At 42.4% G+C, this 23,137-nt stretch overlaps 2 protein-coding genes across 4 annotated transcripts; both read left to right on the top strand.

Annotated features, from left to right (window-relative positions):
* Positions 1-13: 13 nt before the first annotated feature.
* On the top strand, positions 14-5,806 carry LOC106569886 (chromatin target of PRMT1 protein). 3 transcript variants are annotated; one of them, XM_014141601.2, is made up of 6 exons: positions 14-302; positions 973-1,056; positions 2,246-2,396; positions 2,746-2,929; positions 4,085-4,234; positions 4,403-5,806. In XM_014141601.2, the coding sequence occupies exons 2-6, from the start codon at positions 992-994 to the stop codon at positions 4,618-4,620; spliced, it is 768 nt and encodes a 255-aa protein (XP_013997076.1). In that variant the 5' UTR covers positions 14-302; positions 973-991; the 3' UTR covers positions 4,621-5,806. The 3 variants fall into 3 exon arrangements, with proteins under 3 accessions (XP_013997076.1, XP_045550673.1, XP_045550672.1); XM_045694717.1 differs by having other exon boundaries at positions 87-302; positions 973-1,349; XM_045694716.1 differs by lacking the exon at positions 14-302 and adding an exon at positions 749-768.
* A 4,736-nt stretch (positions 5,807-10,542) lies between these two features.
* On the top strand, positions 10,543-17,914 carry LOC106569884 (interleukin enhancer-binding factor 2 homolog). Its single transcript, XM_014141597.2, has 15 exons — positions 10,543-10,759; positions 11,255-11,314; positions 11,483-11,525; positions 11,796-11,900; positions 12,078-12,155; positions 12,271-12,373; positions 12,611-12,676; positions 12,929-13,045; positions 13,338-13,416; positions 13,716-13,803; positions 14,216-14,277; positions 16,231-16,345; positions 16,536-16,626; positions 16,728-16,908; positions 17,597-17,914. The coding sequence occupies exons 1-14, from the start codon at positions 10,755-10,757 to the stop codon at positions 16,877-16,879; spliced, it is 1,164 nt and encodes a 387-aa protein (XP_013997072.1). The 5' UTR covers positions 10,543-10,754; the 3' UTR covers positions 16,880-16,908; positions 17,597-17,914.
* Positions 17,915-23,137: the final 5,223 nt, after the last annotated feature.

Raw genomic sequence — 23,137 nt, 5'->3', positions numbered from 1 at the left:
GGGAGCTAGGGAGAACAGGCTGTTCTCAGTTTTAAATAAATAAATAATAATCATCAAATAACGTTACTGTTTTAGTCACTGTAGCTAGCTAGGATAGTTCGTATTTTAATAGTATCCGAAAGAGCAAGGCGAAAGAAAACATCAAGTGAGAAGTGGATCCAGATCTTTCGATTGCAACTAGCTTAGCTGCTAGCTAACTCGTAACTGATTCATCGCTCAAGTTAACGAAGATAACTCGTACAGCTAGTAGTTAGCTTGCTAGCCAAGTGAAACGAGTATTGACAATAAAAGCACCGATCAAAGTAAGTTTCTACCAATCGTCTACTGAACTTGTTTCAGATAATGTTTACTTAAAAAAAATAGTTTATAGCTAGTTAACGTTATTTACGTTGACTAATATTCAGACTCGTTAGGGACGCCAGCCCAACGTTAGCTCACACTGCAGGTTCCTTTTTTTGTTGTTGCTTACAGGCTGCTTATAGCTAGTTAATTAACTACAGCGACTAGTTACTATAGTTTTTGTAGATGTCCCGTCTCGTTTGTCATTTAAAAGCAGTGAAGTCAACGCATGTGATACATTTCATTTCTTATTAACTGGACGTGTAACGTTACGTTGTGCCTGCAATGTCCACGATATGTTTATTTCGAGCCCGTGGCGTGGCCCTTTCGTGTATTTTCTTAATTAAAATGATGCATCCAATTATTGGTTAATGCTAACTAACTAGTTGGATACCACAACTAGCCAACGCTAGCGATCTACTAACTAAGGTAACCATTTTGCCAGCTAAATATAATTAATTATTATACAACTAGTTAGTTATGCACAGATGAAATGGCCAACACGGGTGTATTTCCATCTCCTTACTTGTGAAGTTTTTCTAACCAGTCCCCTCTCCCCCTCCCTTTACACCCTCCCCTGGCACATCCCAATTTGATCTATCCCTCCCTCTCTTGTCTGTTGCTTGTTCCAAGGAGTTCCAGTGAAGTCAAAATGAGTGCTCCCTCCTCCCAAAAAGTTGTGCTGAAAAGCACCACCAAGCAGTCCCTGAATGAGCGGTGAGACGCGCTACGCACCCTGACAGCACTAAGCGAGGCGAAGGGCGAAACAGTGGTACAGACGGCCCTAGTGTGCTCTACTACGGAAGGCCACTGTTGGGGACCAGACATGGACGCTAGGCTGCCCGGGGCCGACGTGTGCGCCGCTCACTCAAAATGCATGCCGTATTCAGCATTTGCTGACAAAAAGTTTAACAAACAGAGTTTGGAGTGCAAACATGGTGCTCCGGGTCAACCTTTTGTGTGAGCAGCGCACACTTAGACCCAAGGAGAGAGGGTAACGGTGATGCTTGGTAAGGCGACTGCCCTAGAATGGGCACAGGCCGCACTCCTGATATGCCCGGGCACTCCTCTCTGTGTGTCACACAACCCAAAATATACTGTACGTATGGGAGAGGAGAGACCAAACCAATGAAAAGGGGAGGGTGCGCCAAAGCACCCTCCTGCTCCTCTCCCACCCTCTCTACACACACAACTCTCTCTCAACTAAATGACTGTTTGTTTAGCCATTTGTCTCCTCTTCCTCTCTTTGCTACCACTTTAATTTTCAGTTCTCTGTGCTCTGAAGTCTTTCTATAAGACTAGGTGCCCAGTCCTAGCCCGGACGTGACCAACCCCACCCCCCGCCTTCTATTCTCTCTCCCCCCTTCTATTCTCACATGTGTGGCGTGAGCACAAGGCACGGTCCGGGCTGTAAGTGGCTGGGTTGCCAGATACCCCTCCAGTCCTGGGCCTCCAAACTCCGCCAGGCATTTTTCGCAGGCGGATGACATCAAAACAAGGTGGCGGGAGGCCTGTAAGTGGCAATCACTCTCCTCTCTTGACATCCTCTTTCTGCTCTCTCCATTTTCTCTCCTGCCTTTCTCATTCTTGTCTTCCAATCTGTCCCTTCTGTTCCAGTGTTTCTTCTACTGCCTTTTCATCCATCTTTCTACTTTCTTTTACTTTAACCTAAAATGTGCTGAATTGCTTCCAAAAGACATTTTGGGTTGTCAAATACTTAACAATGAGAGAGAGAGAACAAAGAGAGTGAGGTGCCAACAAGTGGGGCATTCATAACACACACCACAGCTCCTGTGGCCGTGTCCATGGTATGAGAAATGACTTGATTTGGAACCCTCCCTCCCCCTCCGTATCCTCTCTTTCCCTCCTCTTCCCCCTTCTGTCCCGCTCCCCCTCCCCTCCAAAGCTTCACTACCATGCTGAAGAACAAGGCGCCGACAGCGGTGAGTGTGCGAGCCACCATGCAGCAGCAACACATGGCCAGCGCCCGGAACCGCCGCCTCGCCCAGCAGATGGAGAACAGACCCTCTGTGCAGGCCGCCCTGCACCACAAGCAGGTGAGATAACGTGCTCCATCTCATTTAGTCTTTCTGCAATTCCTCACCTTACTCGAGGAAAGAGAAAGAAACAAATGGGGAGACATCTGAAGCACTAAACGGGTGAGAAGGAGAGAGGAATGGGACACCGGAAACAGGCCATGTTCTATGTAAGTGTAAGATGGGGAACGGGAAAAAGGCTTTACACTTGAAATCACAATATATTAGGAACTTGAAATGCTTGACGCAGACCTAGTTAAGAGAGGGGACCGTAGAGCAAAGATTAATATACAGATCACATAAATGCTGAGTGCTTCACCACCTCCCTATCCCTGCCACTTGGTATCAATCTTCCACCTAACCCTCCCAGAGCCTGAAGCAACGCCTGGGGAAGAGCAACATCCAGGCCAGGCTGGGCCGGCCCATCGGGGCCTTGATGCGGGGGGGTGCTGGAGGCCGGGGATTTTCCATTGGAGGGATGCGGGGGATGACCAGAGGAAGTCTGCGAGGCCGCGGCAGAGGAGGAGTCCTGAGGGGAGCTATGGCTCTGAGAGGTGAGCATTTGGTCCCACAGCAAAGCCTACTTGGATTGATATTGTGGTACTATGTTAGACCTGAAAATGTTGGCTTCATAAATTGTTGAAAGACTACGACAAGAACGTTTTCTCTGAAATGTTCTACCCTGGGGCTGGAATATACTTTCCACAGCTTTTATGTAGGCCTTGTACTTTTTTTGCATAGGGGAAAGGCACATTTAGTTATTTTAAGGGGTGACTTTATCTGTAAACTAGCTTGACCAAATGCCCTCTGCTGAGTTGAATGGAATACCCCAGCTGTCTGTCCAGGTGGAGCTGTCAATCAAAGTATGGCTTCACCCCCTCGTTTACTATCATTCCCTCAACCTGAGGGAATGTGGCTTTCAATCATGTAACTCCACTCCCCATAAACCCCCCGCTGTCCAGATTGGCCCGGCATCTTGGCAACTGTTGTGCTACTGAACATGTGGTGACGGATCTAACAGCTGCACTGTCCCTACTTATCCACACAGTCCACACCCATTTCTACACACTCCTGGTGGAGGGGATTGATTTTAGAAACCATTTAGAATAAAACATTTACAAAATGACGGTAATACTTCAAGTGAAATTAATTTAAATAATCCTGATGTCTACACGTTGGCTTTAAATTTGTGTTTAGAATGTAATGGTGCAGATAGAAAATGTGCACTGCCGTCGCATATCTGTTGCATACAGAGCATAACTGCCATTCCGTGATTTTTTTTTTATATATATTTTTTTAAACCAATCTTGGTCATAGCATTTGAAGTTATATTAGTGCATTTACAGTCTTGCTAATTGTTATTCCGTCAGAATACCTCATGCCTAGCTAGAACGGAAGTAGGTGATTCGAGAGAATACATGGGCAAACACCTCGACCCTGTCTGTCAAGGCTAACTTAAAACAAGATGGAGTACAGTTGCGTAACCACGATTTTTTTCCCCCCTCATAGAATTTGAATATTTTAGCTGTTTTAGTTAGGTGTGGCGGAGATGGGGGGTGAATGATAAGCTTGTAGAAGGTTTTTGTATTCACTTGACAACTTTGTTCTTAAACTGAAATGTGATAGTTCAATTCCTAAATGATAAGTTATCAACCTTCAGCTAAGTCGCTAGTTAACTGTTTTTTTTATTACATCCTGTGTCGTGATAGGGAATCGCCTTGCCCCAGGCATGGGCCAGATGCGTGGCAGAGGGGGTCCAGGCCGGGTGGCCCAGCGTAGGGGGATGCGTCAGAGAGGAGGGTTTGCTGGTCGTGGAGGTGCCTTCGGAAGAGGAGCTGGAAGAGGAGTGGGAGCCAGGGGTATGGAGCTGGATTTTGAGTTGGGATTAATTAAATCTGTATATTGACATGTCATAATCTACCTCAAGTTTCTTGTTTACATGAACACTTGTGCAGCAGCCATTTTGTTAACACATTGTGATTCTATCGTAGTTTGGTTGGCGTTGTTGACCATCTCTCTGCCTCCAGGACGAGGCGGTCTGCGTGGGCGTGGTGGCTTTGCCGGTAGGGGTGGTGGCCGCGGTCGTGGGGGGACAAGAGGAGGCCGGGGCAGGGGAGGTGGCCCAGGGATGACCCGCGAGCAGCTGGACAATCAGCTTGACGCCTACATGTCCAAGACCAAGGGCAACCTGGACGCTGAGCTGGACGCGTACATGGCCCAGGCTGACCCAGAGGGCATGGAGTGAACCTGGACCTCCACCACAAGAGAGCAGGGACTCCTTCAACAGACCCCTTAGTGAGACAGTACTGATAACATGGTGACATGGAGAGAAGCTTGTATAGTGCTATTACTCCACACAAACGTAATGATAAACGCACATACGTAAACCCTGAGTGCACTGTCTCACACTACATGGCTAAAATTTTAGATGTGATCACAACCTCGGGCTGAAATAGGAAACCTGCTTACTCACCGACACATGCATACAAACTCACTCTAAAATGTTGGGCCTATGAAGAGAACTGTTTGAAATGGATTGTTTCCCTGAATCTGGATTTGACCATTCTATCGGTATCAGTGCAACGTAGACACACCTGCAGTTTTAAACCCTTTTTCTGTATGTGCAAGTGTGCATGAAGAATGCAAATATCTTAAACGTGAATGGACGACACTGACCAAACTAGAGACTTGAAGAACCAATATTATCAATGTTCCTGAAAGGCCTGCTTTTTGGACCAGAATCTGTTTTGATGCTGAATTGGACTGTTACTGAACTTTGCGTCTATGTCCAAATTCTTAAAAGTGCTTCGTTTTTAGGGTATGAACCATGCCCCCCCCAGCGCCATAATCATGTCCAACTAGCATCCACTTATCATATTTCTTAAACCTATTTTTTTACTACCATGTTTTTGTTAGGATTTGTATTTAGCAATGGATGCTCCTTTTATTGTTTTAGCAGTAATGTACATCGACTTGAATCTCGTGTAAAAAAAAAAAAATCTAAAGAAAATGACCAGGGGAATTCTAGAGAAATCATTTCGTGTTTTTCTCCAATTTAATGCCTCCAACTTCACTTAAGCTTTGCTTCTGGTGACTTGAAGTATGTTGATGTCTTCAGTTGAAATTCCCCTAAAAGAATTTTATGGATGCTAGACATACCAAATAAGCAACTACACAAGGAGGTGCAAAATATTTCCATCAAGTTGCAAACGAGTGAGTGGTCTTCCCTCCTGGTGTTAATTGTATACATTTTGAAATGGTCTTTAAGCTGTGGTTGTTGTACACAACACTCCAATGAAGTGAGTGAAAAATATTTTCAGATTGTGTCCATCTGGATGAAACTATCAACTCCAATTTCTATGTAATTCCCTCTCCTACCTGGTTAATGTCATAGAAAAGAGAATAAACTTTATATTGTCATCTTCTCTTAACATAGTTGTTGTTGTTTGAGTACTGGTTCCATCATGTATTCTCTCAAGACTAATCCACTTGGCGTTTGGCTAAATCACCGTATACACTCACCACCCCTTCATGAAAATGGATCGCTCCTACAGCGAGTGTGGTATCATCGTTGGTGCAAGCCGCACTAGATCCAGTATCTCAAACCAACGCCCTCCTGTGCCTTATACACATGACAGTAGAGGGTTTACCAAGAATGGTGCGACAAACATCCAGTCAGCGACAGTCCTGTAGGCGAAAACACCTTATTGATGAAAGAGGTCGAAGGAGAATGCCAAGAATCGTGCAAGCTGACAGGCGGGCCACAAACACACACAACATCAATGTCTTTGATATGTTAAGACTTTACCATAAGTTTCTCCGTAGTAATTGTAATCACTCTAGTACAACTGCATTATAGTTGCAATTAGCATTTTTTGGTTCTTGAGGAACACAGTCCCTATTCACTTGTGTAATTAAAATGGCTGAACTCATAGCTTAATCACAAAGCAATTACTATGTATACTGAACAAAAATATAAATGCAACATGCAACAATTTCAAAGATTTTACTGAGTTACAGTTCATATAAGGAAATCAGTCAATTGGAATAAATTCATTAGGCCCTAATCACATGACTGAGAATACAGATATGCATCTGTTAGTCACAGATACTTTAAAAAAGTGAAGCGGTGTGAAAACCAGTCAGTATCTGGTATGACCATTTGCCTCATGCAGCGTGACACATCTCCTTCGCATAGATTTGGTTGTGGGACAATGGTTGTGGAATGTTGTCCCAGTCCTTTTCAATGGCTGTGTGAAGGTGCTGGATATTGTCAGGAACTGCAACACACTGTCACACATTGTCAATCCAGAGCATCCCAAACATGTTCAATGGGTGACATGTCTGGTGAGTAAGTATTTTCATTTTCCAGGAATTGTGTAGAGATCCTTACATGGGGCCGTGGATTATCATGATGAAACATGGGGTGATGGCGGCAGATGAATGGCACAACAATGGGCCTCAGGATCTTGTCACGGTATCTGTGTGCATTAAATTGCTATAGATAAAATGCATTTGTATTTGTGGTCCATAGCTTATGCCTGCCCAGACCATAACACCACCGCCTCCATGGGGCGCTCTGTTCACAATGTTGACATCAGCAAACTGCTCGCCCATACAAAGCCATACATGTGGTCTGTGGTCGGTTGGACGTACTGCCAAATTCTCTAAAACGATATTGGAGGCAGTTTATGGTAAAAAAAAAGAACATTAAATTCTCTGGTAACAGCTCTAGTCAACATTCCCGCAGTCAGCATGCCAATTGCACGGTCCCTCAACACTTGAGACATCTTTGGCATTGTGTTGTGTGACAGAACTGCACATTTTAGAGTGGCCTTCTATTGTTCCCATCATAAGATGCACCTGTGTAATGATCATGCTGTTTAATCAGCTTCTTGATATGCCACACCTGTCAGGTGGATGGATTATCTGGGCAAAGGAGAAATGCTCACTAACAGGGATGTAAACACATTTTTATGCACAACATTTGAGAGAAACTTATTGTGCGCATGGAACATTTCTGGGATCTTTGTTTTCAGCTCATGAAACATGGGACCAATACTTTTCATGTTGTATTATTTTTGTTGTTGTTGTAACAGGTAATACATAATTACAATAATTACAGGGTTACTACCCAAGCTACGCTATAAATTATCTTTGTTAAAAACCTAATGGCCTACTTATTGGTAGATCTGATGATTTTGAATATTCATATAACAAGAATATCCATGCATTTCAATATTTGTATAAGATATACACTCCCCTATGTATTTATTTGGACAGTGAAGCTAAAACCTTTAATTTGGCTCTATAAATTAGTATTTTGGATTTGAGATCAAATGATATATGAGGTGACAGTATAGAATGTCAGATTTTTTTAAATTTATTTCAAAAACATTTTTTTTATACATACAAGTATTTGGACAAATCCACTTATAGGCTATTCATTACAAGTTTAGTATTTGGTCCCATATTCCTATCACGCAACGACTACATCAAGCTTGTGACTCTACAAATTTGTTGAATGCATTTACAGATTGTTTTGGTTTTGTTTCGCATTATGTTGTGCCCAATAGAAATGAATGGTAAATAATGTATTGTGCCATTTTGGGTCACTTTAATTGTAAATAAGAAGAGAACATGTTTCTGAACACTTCTATATTAATGTGGATCCTACCATGATCACGGATAATCACAAATGAATTGTGAACATGATGAGTGAGAAATTGAAAGAGGCTTAAATATCATCCCCCCAATGCTAACCTCCCCTGTTAATGTTAATGTTGAGAGGTTAGCATGTTTCGGGGGCATGATCTTTGTGCATCTGTAACTCATCATTATTCAAAATTCATTTATGATTATCCATATTCATTGTAGCATCCACATTAATGTAGAAGTGTTCAGAAACATTTTATATTCTTAATAAAATAGCTTCCAAAATGACACATCATTAACTATTCATTTCAATTGGGCACAACTTATTCCGACACATAACCAAAACTAACTGCATCCAACCAGTTTGTAGTCACAAGCTTGAGGTAGTCATTTTGTCTTAGGAATATAGGACAAAATACTAAACTTTTGACATAAATGTAATACAATATAAGTTGAATTTGTCCAAACACTTTTGATACCTTCAAATGGGGGGACAAGAAACATAAAGTGCTCCCATTTCTAAACAGTAAAATAGATATGTATGAAAATACACACAAAAAGGTGGCAGACAGCCTCATATAAAACATTTGATCTCAAATCCAGCTTTTCTGTCCAACTACGCAGGGGAGTCTGAGCTTGATATAGGGGTGCATTGAGGTAGGAAGAGTGTCCCCTACTTGCCCTCCAACAACACACTTCCAGCAGCATCTGGTCTCCCATCCAAGGGTCGATGGTCATCAAAATGAGAATAATTTCATACATTTGCAATTAAGTTGGGTTATTGGGTACTTGTACTTAGTAGGCAAATTGCTTCATATTTGAGTAACCTAGTTGACAAATATCACTTCAATGAGAAAGAATGCAAACACTAAATTATTATTGGCATTTAGATTTTAAGGTGTCAAATCCATCTGTCATACTTTTTGTTGAAGTGATTTCTGTATCTACAGTACCAATCAAAAGTTTGGACACACCTACTCATTCTAGAGTTTTTCTTTATTTGTACTATTTTCTACATTGTAGAATAATAGTGAAGACATCAAAACTATGAAATAACACATATGGAATCATGTAGTAACCCAAAAAGTGTTAAACAAATCAAAATGTTTGTTATATTTGAGATTATTCAAAGTAGCCAACCACTCTTCAAGTGCTATCATGAAAACTATCAAGCGCATTATGAAATTGGCTCTCATGAGGACCACCACAGGAAAAGAAGACCCAGAGTTACCTCTGCTGCAGAGGATATGTTCATTAGCGTTACCAGCCTCAGAAATGCAGCCCAAATAAATAACAGACACATCTCAACATGAACTGTTCAGAGAAGACTGCGTGAATCAGGCCTTCATGGTCGAATTTCTGCAAAGAAACAACTATTAAAGAACACGGATGAGATGGAGAAACTTGTGGAAAGACCGGTGGAAATCTGTCATTTTTTCTGATGAGTCCAAATTTGACATTTTTGGTTTCAACCCGTGTGTCTTTGTGAGTTGCAGAGTAGGTGAATGGATGAACTCCGCATGTGTGGATCCCACCGTGAAGCATGGAGGAGGAGGTGTGATGGTGTGGGGGTGCTTTGCTGGTGACAATGTCTGTGATTTATTTATAATTCAAGGCACACTTAATCAGCATGGCTACCACAGCATTCTGCAGTGATACGCCATCCCATCTGGTTTGCGCTTAGTGGGACTATAATTCGTTTTTCAACAGGACAATGACCCAACACACCTGCAGGCTGTGTAAGGGCTATTTGACCAAGAAGGAGAGTGATGGAGTGCTGCTTCAGATGACCTGGCCTCCACAATCACCAGACATCAACCTAATTGAGATGGTTTGGGATGAGTGCTCAGCATATGTTGGAAAAGCATTCCAGGTGAAGCTGGTTGAGAGAATGCCCAGAGTGTACAAAGCTGTCATTAAGGCAAATGGTGGCTACTTTGAAGAATCTGAGAAAAAAGAAGAAACCAGCACACTGCTCTTGATTGTATCACTGCTCTTTAATAAGCTTTACATGTTGGCCTCAGGGACTTCATCAGAGATTTACGAAGCTATATGTAAAGCTTATTAAAGAGCAGATACCATCAAGAGCAGTGTGTGGGTCTCTTATTGTTTCTCATTTTATTCAACTGTTACCATTCACCTGCAAAAAAAGATAGCTCAGATGTGCGAGTGCCTTTTGAATTTTACTTTGAAGAATCTAAAATATATTTTGATTTGTTTAACATTTGTATGGTTACTACCTGATTCCCTGTTATTTCATAGTGTTGATGTCTTCACTATTATTCTACAATGTAAACAATAGTAGAAATAAAGAAAAACCCCTGAATGAGTAGGCGATTCCAAACTTCTGACTGCTACTGTATGTATTTGAACGTTAATCGAAAGAAAGTTAAAATGCAACAAGTAAATATATTTGTTACATTTCAGAAAAATATTTAGCAGAGGATGGTTTCGATCCATCGACCTCTGGGTTATGGGCCCAGCACGCTTCCGCTGCGCCACTCTGCTACTGTAGATATTGGACGATCCTAGCTACTTATTCACTTTTTCTGATGGCAGTCTGCACGTCGGCGTTGTGTTTTTGCAGTTAGCAACAGGTAGTTCCATTTCGGGCCCTGACTTCCGTCCGTAGCTGTACTCCATCTAGTAGTCTAGCTGACCGGCGTTGGATGCTGGTGATTTCTCTTTGAATATCTACATTAAAACATCAAAACGTCGTACGCAATGAGGTAATTTCATGCATTTGATAAGACCGTAATGTTGGATTATATTTATACAGTATCTAATTGTAAAAGAGTTATAGACAGATGGAATTTAAAGGGGTGGTTTAGAGGGGGTTGCATTATTAGCTAGTTTACGTGTAGCGTGCTAACGTTAGCCCAGCTAGCCAACTTTGTTAGCCAGGTGGCCTGTATCATAGCTTATCTGATAACTGACTAGTTAGCTATTGTAGCTACATATCTACAGAGATATCCATCAACTATCTTGCTAACTAGTGTATGATTTGCTAGCTAGCGCCCTTTATTAGCTACCTAGCTAAACGTGCTTTGTTTTGTCTAAGTAAAATCAATGGACGAATGAATGAATGAACAGTCAGTAGCTAGCCATGCTATGGTAGCAGCTAGCTAGTTATCTGGCTAGCTGCTGCTGCTTCTAAAACAATTTAGTTAATGTGGTAATTGCTATCACTCAACTAACTGTATTAATAATGTAATCAATTTCAGAGGCGATAGGGGCAGGGGCCGTGGTGGCCGGTTCGGCTCACGTGGAGGACTTGTGCAAGGGTGAGTAGCCAGCTAGCCAGTTGCTAACATAATAATGCCCACAACTGTACATTTAACCTGTCCAATGTATGATTTAAGATTCATGCGATCACTTTGCCAACTGAAATTCATAGAAGAATGTCTGGCACAATATAAGATGCATTGATGTTTCCTTGTCCCTTGTTTCAGGTATCGGCCATTTGTCCCCCACATTCCCTTTGACTTCTATGTGGTGAGTATTTGCCACTATGCCAAGCATCCTTCCCATACTCATGCACCAATGGTTATATTGAAGTGGTGCAGCATGTAGCTCACATGAATTGAAATAAACAAAGAGAGACAGTAAAGACAGATTATAATCAGTGGAGATCAGCTCACATACTCCTACACAATGGTCTAGTAATGCTCTAATCGAAACGACAGGGATCTTGTCAAAGTAATACGGTAGCGCAGATAGGGATGTCGAGTGGACAGTGCTAAGCTGCCTCTCTGGTTCCCCCAGTGTGAGATGGCCTTCCCCAGAGTGAAGCCGGCAGCGGATGAGACTGCCTTCAGCGAGTGTCTACTGAAGAGGAACCAGGACCTCAGTCCTACACCCGCAGAGCAGGTAGAGAACACATACATTCTCTCTCTCTTAAACATTCAACACACTTCCCTCGGTCACTGTTGAATGCACACAGCGACATATTCCTTTCGGTTATGTGTTAAAAAACACACTCCTACACTATGCCACCATAGAAGTCTTTCAGTTGACTCCATGCAAACTCTCTGCTCCGACTTTCAGTCCTCTATCTTGTCCCTGGTCACCAAGATCAACAACGTCATCGACAACCTCATCGTCGCCCCCGGCAACTTTGAAGTGGTGAGTTCCAGAGCTTGGTAGAGATTAGCGTGCCAAAATGGTTATGTATCTGTATTGGATAACGTATTTAGCCATGTACAATAACAATGGGAATTGCTTTCTCCTCTCATTCCAGCAAATTGAAGAGGTACGTCAGGTGGGCTCATACAAGAAAGGCACCATGACAACGGGACACAATGTCGCTGACCTGGTGGTCATCCTCAAGATCTTGCCCACACGTGAGTTGTGTGTGTGTGTGACCCGACAAAGCAAAGCCCAGTTGTACATTCATTAACTGGTGTTCAAATGTCAACATAATGTCACAGATGTTGATTGTTGCACAGCATTTTGCGTCTTTGCTGTGTTATAATACGAATTAGTCTTCATTCTGGACTGTATTTCCCAGAGCAGCCATTTTTGAAATTGCGTCTATTGGTTGTGCTGAACCCCCATAATGGAAGTTCTCTCTCTGGCAGTGGAGGCCGTCGCAGCTCTCGGCAACAAAGTGGTGGAGACCCTTCGCACACAAGACCCTGCTGAAGGTGACCTATATTACACAGTTACATTTGTTTTCATGTAGCCACAGTGAAACATCAGTCACAGAAGTTAGATTTAGCTTTCAATAGTGTACATTTGACTCATATTTAGCTTTATTAATTTGTCATGCCATTTTGTTTAGTGATGAATTCATACAAAAGTACAAGGATAATGTAGGCACAGTGGATAATGGGATATTCTCGATCTTCAGTGGTTACGATCTAATGTTGCCAAGTGACTCCCGCTCTGTGTCCTAGTTCTCTCCATGCTGACCAATGAGACAGGCTTTGAGATCAGCTCTGCCGATGCCACAGTGAAAATCCTCATCACCACCGTTCCCCCCAACCTGCGCAAGCTGGACCCCGAACTGCACTGTACGTGCAGACAGAAACCCACACACAAACACGCAGTACAATGTGATAGAATGTAAACATGAGCTGCAACATAAGTACACTCATAGAGCTACAGAAATAAGTCAAAACACTCACATAGATTCACTGGGATTGGCAAACAGCTCCGTATACCATGCATGCCATACAGAAGCATTCATTGTAGACTGGAGGAAGAGTGTGTGTTTAATGTAGATGGTCCCAGGACCGAGTTTGGGAAACCCTGCTGTAAGTGGTCACATTGGTGTTGATGTTGATATGGTCTCTTTCTCCCCAGTGGACATCAAGGTGCTGCAGAGTGCTCTGGCCGCCATCCGCCATGCCCGCTGGTTTGAGGAGAATGCCTCCCAATCTACGTAAGTCACTGTTTCCCCTTAACCTTTTAGTCTTTTACCGTTTACCCTCCCAAACCGATATCTCCTCAGAATGTGTTCCAAGTTTTTGTAGTAGGTCTTTACAACTCACTCTTTTTTTCTTGAACCTTTTCACGTCAAGGAGGAATAGAGGGAGGCTTTTTAATCCTAAATGTTTCAGCCATAATGACCTTTGTCTTGAAAAATACTGTCTCCCTTAAAGGATCAAGTTGGCGCTGACTAACTTGATCCTTTAACTTCTTAAAAGTCTTACTCATATCCTGTTTGCTGTTGTTATTTAGGGTGAAAGTGCTGATTCGCCTGCTGAAGGATCTGAGGGTGCGTTTCCCCGGGTTCGAGCCTCTCACCCCCTGGATCCTGGATCTACTGGTGAGTCCATTGCACTGACCATAGTTGACCTGGATGTACTGGTTTGGTCACTACATCCACCACTATCACGACTCAACACTTAACATATGATACTAGTAAGCCCACTGCATTCACTGTATTTATGCTAATGTTCAGTTATACTGGTGAGGGCGCTACGCCTACCATTAACACAACCACTGGTGAACCAATAGCATGTGATACTGGTGAACGTTGGCACTTGGAGAGGCATGATAATGGATGATTTAGCTATTCATTTGTTGTGGATTACCACACACAGAGCAAGTCACCCGGCTGATATGTTTTGTCTGATTTTCTGTCTTTGCTATCATATTGACCCTAACTGAAAGCTTGCATCACGTCATATCTAAAGGACGAATAAGAAATGAAAAGCGTTTCATGTGTGTCTTCTCAGGGTCATTCTGCGGTCATGAACAACCCCTCCAGGCAGCCCTTGTCCCTCAATGTGGCTTACAGGTGTGCCTCCCCATTCCCTCAGTCAGCGCTCGATGTATCTGAGGGTGTTTTCTTACCACTTACTGTTAGATTTAGTCGTTTTTCTGTTATACATGTATTTCATACCACATTCCACTAGCATTTTGTATTAGACACCAATATTTCCCTAAGTGTATGCACCAAGTGGTTTTTCAACTGTAGGGGTCTTTGTTGACAGTGTCTCAATTTCTGATACGTTGCTGGCGGTGCCTATTTTGGCAATCGGAAAGTATTCAGACCCTTTTCCACATTGTTACGTTACAGACTTATTATAAATAGGATTAAATAAATAAATGTCTCCAATCTACACACACTACCATATAATGACGAATCAAAAACGGGTTGTTAAATTCTTTTTGCTAATTTGTAAAAAAAATATAAACAGAAAACCCTTATTTACATAAGTATGCAGACCCTTTGCGATGACATTCGAAATTGAGCTCAGGTGAATCTGGTTTCCATTGATCATCCTTGAGATGTTTCTACAACTTGATAGGAATCCACCTGTGGTAAATTCAATTGATTGGACATGATTTGGAAAGGCACACACCTGTCTATATAAGGTCCCACAGTTGACAGTCAGAGCAAAAACCAAGCCATGAGGTCGAAGGAATTGTCCATTGTGTTGAGGCATAGATCTGGGGAAGGGTACAAAAAAATCTCTGTAGCAATGAAGTCCCCAAGAACACAGTAGCCTCCATTCTTAAATGGAAGAAGTTGGGAACCATCAAGACTCTTCCTAGAGCTGGCTTCCTGGCCAAACTGAGCAATCGGGGGAGAAGGGCCTTGGTCAGGGAGGTGACTAAGAACCTGATGGTCACTCTGACAGAGCTCCAGAGTTCCTCTGTGGAGATGGTTGTCCTTCTGGAAGGTTTACCCATCTCTGCAGCACTCCACCAATCAGGCTTTTATGGTTGAGTGGCCAGACGGAAGCCACTCCTCAGTAAAAGGCACATGACAGCCCGCTTGGAGTTTGCCTAAAGGGCTCAGACCATGAGAAACAAGATTCTCTGGTCTGATGAAACCAAGATTGAACTCTTTGGCCTGAATGCTAAGTGTCATATCTGGAGGAAACCTCCCACCATCCCTATGGTGAAGCATGGGGGTGGCAGCATCATGCTGTGTTGATGTTTTTCAGCGGCAGGGACTGGGAGACAAGTCAGGATTGAGGGAAAGATGAACAGAGCAAAGTACAGAGGGATCCTTGATGAAAACCTGCTCCAGAGCACTCAGGACCTCAGACTGGGGCTAAGGTTTACCTTCCAACAGGACAATGACCCTAAGCACACAGCCAAGACAATGCAGGAGTGGCCCAGCCAAAGCCCGCACTTGAACCCGATCGACCATCTCTGGAGAGACCTGGAAATAGCTGTGCAGGAACACTCCCCATCCAACCTTAGAGCTTGAAAAGATCTGCAGAGAATAATGGGAGAAATACAGGTGTGCCAAGCTTGTAGCGTCATACCCAAGAAGACTCAAAGCTGTAATCACTGCCAAAGTTGCTTCAACAAAGTACTGAGTAAAGGGTCTGAAGACTTATGTAAATGTAATGTTTCAGTTTTTTTATTTAAAAAATTTACAAAAAAATCTAACCTGTTTTTGCTTTGTCATTATGGGGTATGGTGTGTAGATTGATGAGGGGGAAAAACGATTTAATCATTTTTAGAATAAACCTGTAACGTAACAAAATGTGAAAAGGTCAAGGGGTCTGAATACTTTCCGAATGCACTGACTATGTTTTCCCTTAACCCCCCCCCCCCCCGGAGTAAACTAATGGACAACAACACTTAGGCTTCTACTTCCAGTTATACATACTATATAGTTATATTTTGTTTGTTTTTAGTCCCATCCTTCCAAAAGTGAGATGTTGTAATCTGAATAAAGGGGAAAAGGCCATTCTTGATTGTTAATTTTTGTTTATGGTGTTCTTTTCAGGCGCTGCCTACAGATGTTAGCCGCCGGGCTTTTCCTGCCAGGCTCAGTGGGCATCACTGACCCCTGTGAGAGTGGAAACTTCCGGGTGCACACCGTCATGACCCTTGAGCAGCAGGTAATAGTTTTGCTTTAGCTGCCTTCATGGTGCAGGGGTGGGGAACCTTGGTCCTGGTGACAGGGTTTGCGCCAGCACTAAAACACTAAATTCATTTCCATGATCATATGTGTTTGGTTAGGATTATTGTCAGATGATTCACATTTAGGTATGTGAATTGAAAGTGTGTGTGTCTGTTTTGCTTTTGTAGGACATGGTGTGTTTCACTGCTCAGACGTTGGTGAGGGTGCTCTCTCATGGAGGGTACAGGAAGATCCTGGGCCTGGAGGGTGATGCCAGCTGTGAGTCTCATTCTCTCGCGTGTGCTCACACACACACACACACACACACACACACCATTTTCTCAAAGTAAACCTTAAACAAATCTACCTCACTCTCCCAGACCTGGCTTCGGAAATGTCCACCTGGGACGGCGTGATCGTCACACCCTCCGAGAAGGCCTACGAGAAGCCGCCAGAGAGGAAGGAAGAGGAGGATGAGGCGCTGGAGGAAGGAGGAGATGTAGAGGATGAAAGCATGGAGACACAGGAGTGAGAAGGACCCGGAAGGTGGTAACCTGCCAGGTACCAGTAGCCAGTCCAAAAAAAACAGGCTCATTACCAGGCTAGCTTGCTGCTTAGCTTGTTACAGCTCCTACAGTAGCTTTGTTAGCGCATTAGCTAACTTAAGGCATAGTTAGCTAGAAACGTAACGTTCTATAAATTAGCCTACTTTGCATAGATGCTAGTAGAAAATCTCATTCAGAGTTAACAAAATCAACATAACTTTTTTTGTTTATGGAAAGAAGTCATTGTAATACCAAGTCATAACAAAGTAAACTATGTAGCCAACAAGCAGTGCTGCCACACATCAACTCACCAGCGAGAGAGACTAGCCAGCGATAGTACTGCATGGTGCCGTAGTGCATAGCGCCATCTACTATATCAGTGTTATTGGCAAGAATTCTGCAAAATCAACTCCGCTTTACACAGAGTATAATAGGAGAGGGTTTGCGAAGGATATGATTTTGTCTTTGAGAACCACCCAAAGTTCAACTTCAATTCTAACCCTGTGGGCAGAGTGATGGTTGTGCCAGATATCCTCTCTAGTAAGACAAAAAGGTCAAGGGTTAATGGGAGACGGGCAGCGCCATTAGCGTTGCGAGTGACAGAAGGCCAAATGGTGTTAGCGGTGGGATCCAATTCACCCTTTTACCCATACAATGTGCTCTGAGGCTTAACAACTTTTTATTTTTCTCTTGTCGCCATCCAGAGGATCCGGTGCCACGTCTTTTAAACAATTGTTTACCCCTGACCCTTTTGGAAACCCTTCACTCACCCATTTGTCCTTCGTTGAAGTTCATGTCCACTAATCATGAATTGACTGCATTGACCTGGACCAAAGTGCGCCAACTGGACGGACAGACTTGCATATAGACTGTTACTGGTCCCTCAACGCCCTCAACAAAAATTACATTCATGGTCTTCTCAAAAGGGGTGGGTGTCACTATCAATTTGTATTCCGTGTGTTTGTGTGGTTTTTACTCTGTAACAGCAATGATGACTAAATTAAACAACTTCTTTATTTTAATATGCCTCTATGTAAATGTATACATTTAGAAATGCAGATCCTTATTTTCAAATGTGTGGGTGGCTGGATGGGTGGGTGGAATACATATGCCCCATGCTTGTGCGAAAATGCATACTTCATTTTTAGATCTGGCCATAGAATGTTTAATTATCTCCACAGATCCAGTCTGTACCCCAAATTTGACAAACTTTAAAATGTTTTATTTGATACTTTATTGAAGCACAGTTCAAATTAAATGCTGTTTTGCAGGTCAGATTTAAGATACTTCTGGAAAATACCTGGATCTTTCAAATGGTCTCATAGAGATTCTATGAAATTACTAGAGGGGATATGTCACTGAACCCTCAAAGTTCCATAATAGGGGGAAAATGGCATCCATCTTGGTCAGGGAGAAATCCAAAACCAGTCTAATTGGAATGAATGGCAGTAGAGATAATGGTGTGGTGTTAACTGCTTATACTTATGCAGGAAAATAAAAGTAAGGCATGTGACGTATCAGAAATTGTAATGCTATTATAGTCATATAGTTTTAAATACAGTTTATACAGGTTTTATACACATTTTCTATATAAATAGTCCCTATCGTCAACTGATTTCAGCCAATGTTTGGCTGTGGATTGACTGCATTGTTTGAATGAAATGTTGGCATATTGGCAGTTAATTTGACAAATGTATGGAATACGTCCTCTAAAACTAAATGCAGATAAATTCTTCAAATTCATTGTTTTACACTATCTGTTCACAGCACTGGAAAGCCATGGTTGACCAACTCCCTGACCTGTATTCTAGTTTCTCATTTTCAAGTTGAAGTTACCACAATTGAATTAGGACTTAAAGTAATATAGTAGGGTCTAATGATCTAACTGAAGAAGACTGCATAACATTAGAACAACTGCGGACCAGCCACAAGTAGCACCGCATGCCTGTAGATGGCATCAGAGTAAAGGATATTGCATACGGCAGCCAAGCTCAACCAACTTTTGCTGAAATCACCCTTATGGTCTATCGATCAACTCTTCAGTTCAAGCTAATCACACTGTACCATAATCTTATCATTTACCAAATCTCCTAATTCTATTCTTCAAGACTTTATTCAGAAACAGGATATTCATGATATTCTTCAAGACTTTATTCAGAAACAGGATATTCATGATATTCTTCAAGACTTTATTCAGAAACAGGATATTCATGATATAATGCTTTATTGCTGGTCTCTGTGTTTTGCAATGGGAGTGTTACCTCATCCAGCTCCAATATGTAGCGTCGGCCTGGATGACACACGGAAGCCCTTTTGTGCCCGAAAACTGCTCACATCTGCGATTATAGCGGAGAAGTGAGGGTTTGTTCCCTGACCAATCTGTTTCACTTCTGAAGGGTTACACAGACAGACTAATTGAATAACAGAGTATCTGGAAAGCCATCATGCACTTTATCTGCCTGCTCTGTTTTCTGTTGCTTTTACCAGACCGTTCCAAGTCCATCCAATGGTGTGTTTACTGAGTGAATTTAGCCAATTAGCTGCAGTGAATTAGTGTCTGTGTTCCAGATGGCCAAGTGATCTTGTTTTTGATCCAGTAGACCTTATTAACCCAACAGTGACCTCGTCAAGACATTCGGACCGCTTGGCTTTACAGCTAAAGTGTTGGGTTTGATAGTAGCATGGGTTCAGGCCCCGGTTGGGACTAAACCCTGACTTGTCTATGTGAAATGTACAAATAAAAAATACATTTCCAATGCTGATTATAAGAGAAACAATATTTTAGAATACAACAGCGACAGTGTGTGGTGGTAAAGCACTACAGTTTAGTCATATCTGATAAACTGGATAGGCCTTATTAAGTATCCAAGCCCAGGTCCTTCAGCCTTCAACCAGCAGGTCCTTCAAATGTACAGTTTGTCACAGTTAGCTATATTGTAGTTTTTTAGATTACAAAGATCTCTCAACAGCTCCTTTTCAAACAAACGTGACATCCTTCCAATTTTCTAACAACTAAGTCACACCTGTAAACGCCACATCTTGTGTTCACTTTCCATTTCCCTCCTTTCTGAAGCAATTGCCTGGAACGGTCTATTTTCCCTCTGCAGGAGGTAAACTGGGATGTGAGAAGCAGTTTACTCAGTCGAATAAAGCTGGCGCTCGGATTCTCGGATCCCATTGAGTCACACAGCTGTTCCTCTACGTGTAGAGCCTTCTATCTGATGCTGTCTGGTCCAAACAAGTATGACATTGTTGCCGCCTGTTGCGTTGAAGGCAAGGGAATATAAACAATGATTTAATCAGCGTTGAGCTACACTGAGCGAGCTCAACTGTGAATGGTCCTGGCTCAGCAAAAAAAGTGTGGGGGAAGCCAGCTTGGATTTGGCATCACTCCTATCATCCCATTGAGAGCATACCTCATGGACAGTAAAATCTTAAGTGTTGCATCGGGTTGTGTTGTCCTCCAGAGGCTAGTTAGCCAGCTAGCTAAAATTGTCCCTTTCCTAAATTAGCTATGGATGGAGATAGGGATTTGGACTTGTGGTTTTACTTAATTCTCCATTCTGGCCAATGATTATAATGGCGATTCTGATCCAACCATCAATTCATACATGTGCCCCTGGCCTGAGAGGATGGAAGTTCAATATGTAGCTAGATGTAGAAGGCTAATGTTACCCATGAATGGAAGTTAGGCTAGCGAGGAAGCATTTTAGCTAGGTTGCCTACGACAACAGAAAATGTAATTGTGTACTGTATGACAGAGTAATAGACTGTTTCGTCAACATGAAAGAGAGGAGGATGGCATTGGCATTTCTCTACAAGTAGGGTAAGTCAACATATTTTTCTGTTTGCATAAACAGGCACGCACACAGAAATCAGAACCATGTACATTATATTTAGCTTACGTTGATTGGACTAAATTGTTTTTGGTATCTTTTAGTTGTCACTGTAATTAGACTAAGGAGAGGTGATTTGATGATAAAATGTTGCTGGAATAGTGGAGGCAGCTCCTGTTTTCTTTGCAACTTGCAGTAACTCTGTGGTTCTAAATCAATAGTTGATTAGTGATCCGAAAATGTCGGAAACATTAACTTGCTTGACCATGCTGTAGGTCATGTAACTGTCTTACTGAACATGCAATATGCTTTGTGGACTTCACTGGACAGAGGTTGCTATCTGGTTTTGTGATAAAACAAAGGTGTGTTTGAATTTATTCTGCCACTCTCTTCTTACTGTCTCGGCCTTTAAGCCTATATATCACGGTCGCCTTCCCCAGTGATTTTACCCACGCACCACTACTGTAAAGGACTCGAAACGAACTGATTGTCAGAAAAAATAGTCACATTGCATGAAATTGGTTGTTGGCGGGTGAAAATCGTAATGTTCTCTAAATCTAGAATTGTAAAGAGACACATTTGTGAGCTGAGAGTAGCCTAGATGCAACACCCTCACTCAGACGCGTATTAAAATAGTGCAGAAAATAGGAAGAATTGTTCGCAAACTACTCTTGTAGAGCATTTGGAGGCAGCATGTACAGTCTTACTTGTCACAGTCTTACTTGCCTTATATACATTTTCCAATAATTATTTCCCATAGTGAGCAGTACCTCACCTGTTCCTTCAGAGAACCTTGGTTACATACGCAGTGCAACCTTTTAATATCTCAGGTCCAGATCAGACACTAATTCAGAGGATGAAAAGTTTGAAAATCTACAGGAGTGAAATTTGACACCTTCGCTCTATAATCACTGTCCTGGTGACCAGGGCCAGTCCTTTCCATTCTGCCGCCACAGGCGCGACCAAAAAATGCCTCCCCGCAAAACTATTGTAGTCCCAGTATTTGGTATTTTATTAGGATCCCCATTAGCTGTTGCGAAAGCAGCACCTACTCTTCCTGGGGTCCACACAAGACTTGAAACATAATACAGAATGACATAATACAGAACATCAATAGACAAGAACAGCTCAAGGACAGAACTACATACATTTTCTAAAAAGCCACACAGCCTACATATCAATGCATACACACAAACTATCTAGGTCAAATAGAGGAGAGGGGAGGCGAGGTGTTGCTTTATCTGTTTTTTGAAACCAGGTTTGCTGTTTATTTGAGCAATATGAGATGGAAGGAAGTTCCATGCAATAAGAGCTCTATATAATACTGTGTGCTTTCTTGAATTTGTTCTGGATTTGGGGACTGTGAAAAGACCCCTGGTGGCTTAAGTGTGTGTCAGAGCTGTGTGTAAGTTGACTATGCAAACTATTTGGGATTTTCAACACATTGTTTCTTATAAAAATAAGTGATGCAGTGTCTCTCCTCAACTCTTAGCCAAGAGAGACTGGCATGCATAGTATTTATATCAGCCCTCTGATTACAATTAAGAGCAAGATGTTCCACTCTGTTCTGGGCCAGCTGCAGCTTAACTAGGTCTTTCCTTGCAGCACTAGACCACACGACTGGACAATAATCAAGATTAGACGAAACTAGAGCCTGCAGAACTTGTTTTTTGGAGTGTGGTGTCAAAAAAGCAGAGCATGTCTTTATTATGGCTAGACCTCTCCCCATCTTTACAACCATTGAATCGATATGTTTTGACCATGACAGTTTACAATCTAAGGTAATGCCAAGTAATTTAGTCTCAACTTGTTCAACAGCCACACCATCATTACCAGATTCAGCTGAGGTCTAGAACTTAAGGAATGATTTGTACCAAATACAATGCTCTTAGTTTTAGAGATGTTCAGGACCAGTTTACTACTGGCCACCCATTCCAAAACAGACTGCAACTCTTTGTTAAGGGTTTCAGTGACTTCATTAGCTGTGGTTGCTGATGCGTATATGGTTGAATCATCAGCATACATGCTTTGTTTAATGCCAGTGGAAGGTCATTGGTAAAAATAGAAAGGAGTAGAGGGCCTAGAGAGCTGCCCTGCGGTACACCACACTTTACATATTTGTTACGTACGCAACTCCCCGTGGAGTGAAAAGGTATGTGATCGTTTGTGCGGGGAAGGATGACAGAGGCAGAGAAAATGACCGTTTACAGGGAATTTATTTCCTTAACACGGTAATGTGTGGAAAAGGGTCTGGACGGAACCAAAGCAAAGAAAGTAAAAGTTAGAGTCCCCTCTCATACCTTATCTACCTACCCACAACTTACCTAATCTTAGCACCACCTGGCACGCGAACCAAAATACAGGGGGTGGTCCACCCAGGTCTTACCTAGTGTGCATAAACAGATTAAA

This window comes from Salmo salar, chromosome ssa14 (assembly GCF_905237065.1).
Source record: "Salmo salar chromosome ssa14, Ssal_v3.1, whole genome shotgun sequence".
NCBI lineage: Eukaryota > Metazoa > Chordata > Actinopteri > Salmoniformes > Salmonidae > Salmo > Salmo salar.
This window is presented reverse-complemented; position numbering and strand designations above follow the sequence as displayed.

Excerpts from the sequence above, each read along its gene's own strand:
- LOC106569886 (XM_014141601.2), top strand. The coding sequence starts at position 992 with ATGAGTGCTCCCTCCTCCCAAAAAGTTGTGCTGAAAAGCACCACCAAG. Across the intron at positions 2,930-4,084 it reads GGGAGCTATGGCTCTGAGAG|GGAATCGCCTTGCCCCAGGC; the intron begins GTGAGCATTTGG and ends GTGTCGTGATAG. Across the intron at positions 4,235-4,402 it reads AAGAGGAGTGGGAGCCAGGG|GACGAGGCGGTCTGCGTGGG; the intron begins GTATGGAGCTGG and ends CTCTGCCTCCAG.
- LOC106569884 (XM_014141597.2), top strand. Across the intron at positions 13,046-13,337 it reads GCTGGACCCCGAACTGCACT|TGGACATCAAGGTGCTGCAG; the intron begins GTACGTGCAGAC and ends CTTTCTCCCCAG. Across the intron at positions 13,804-14,215 it reads CCTGGATCCTGGATCTACTG|GGTCATTCTGCGGTCATGAA; the intron begins GTGAGTCCATTG and ends GTGTCTTCTCAG.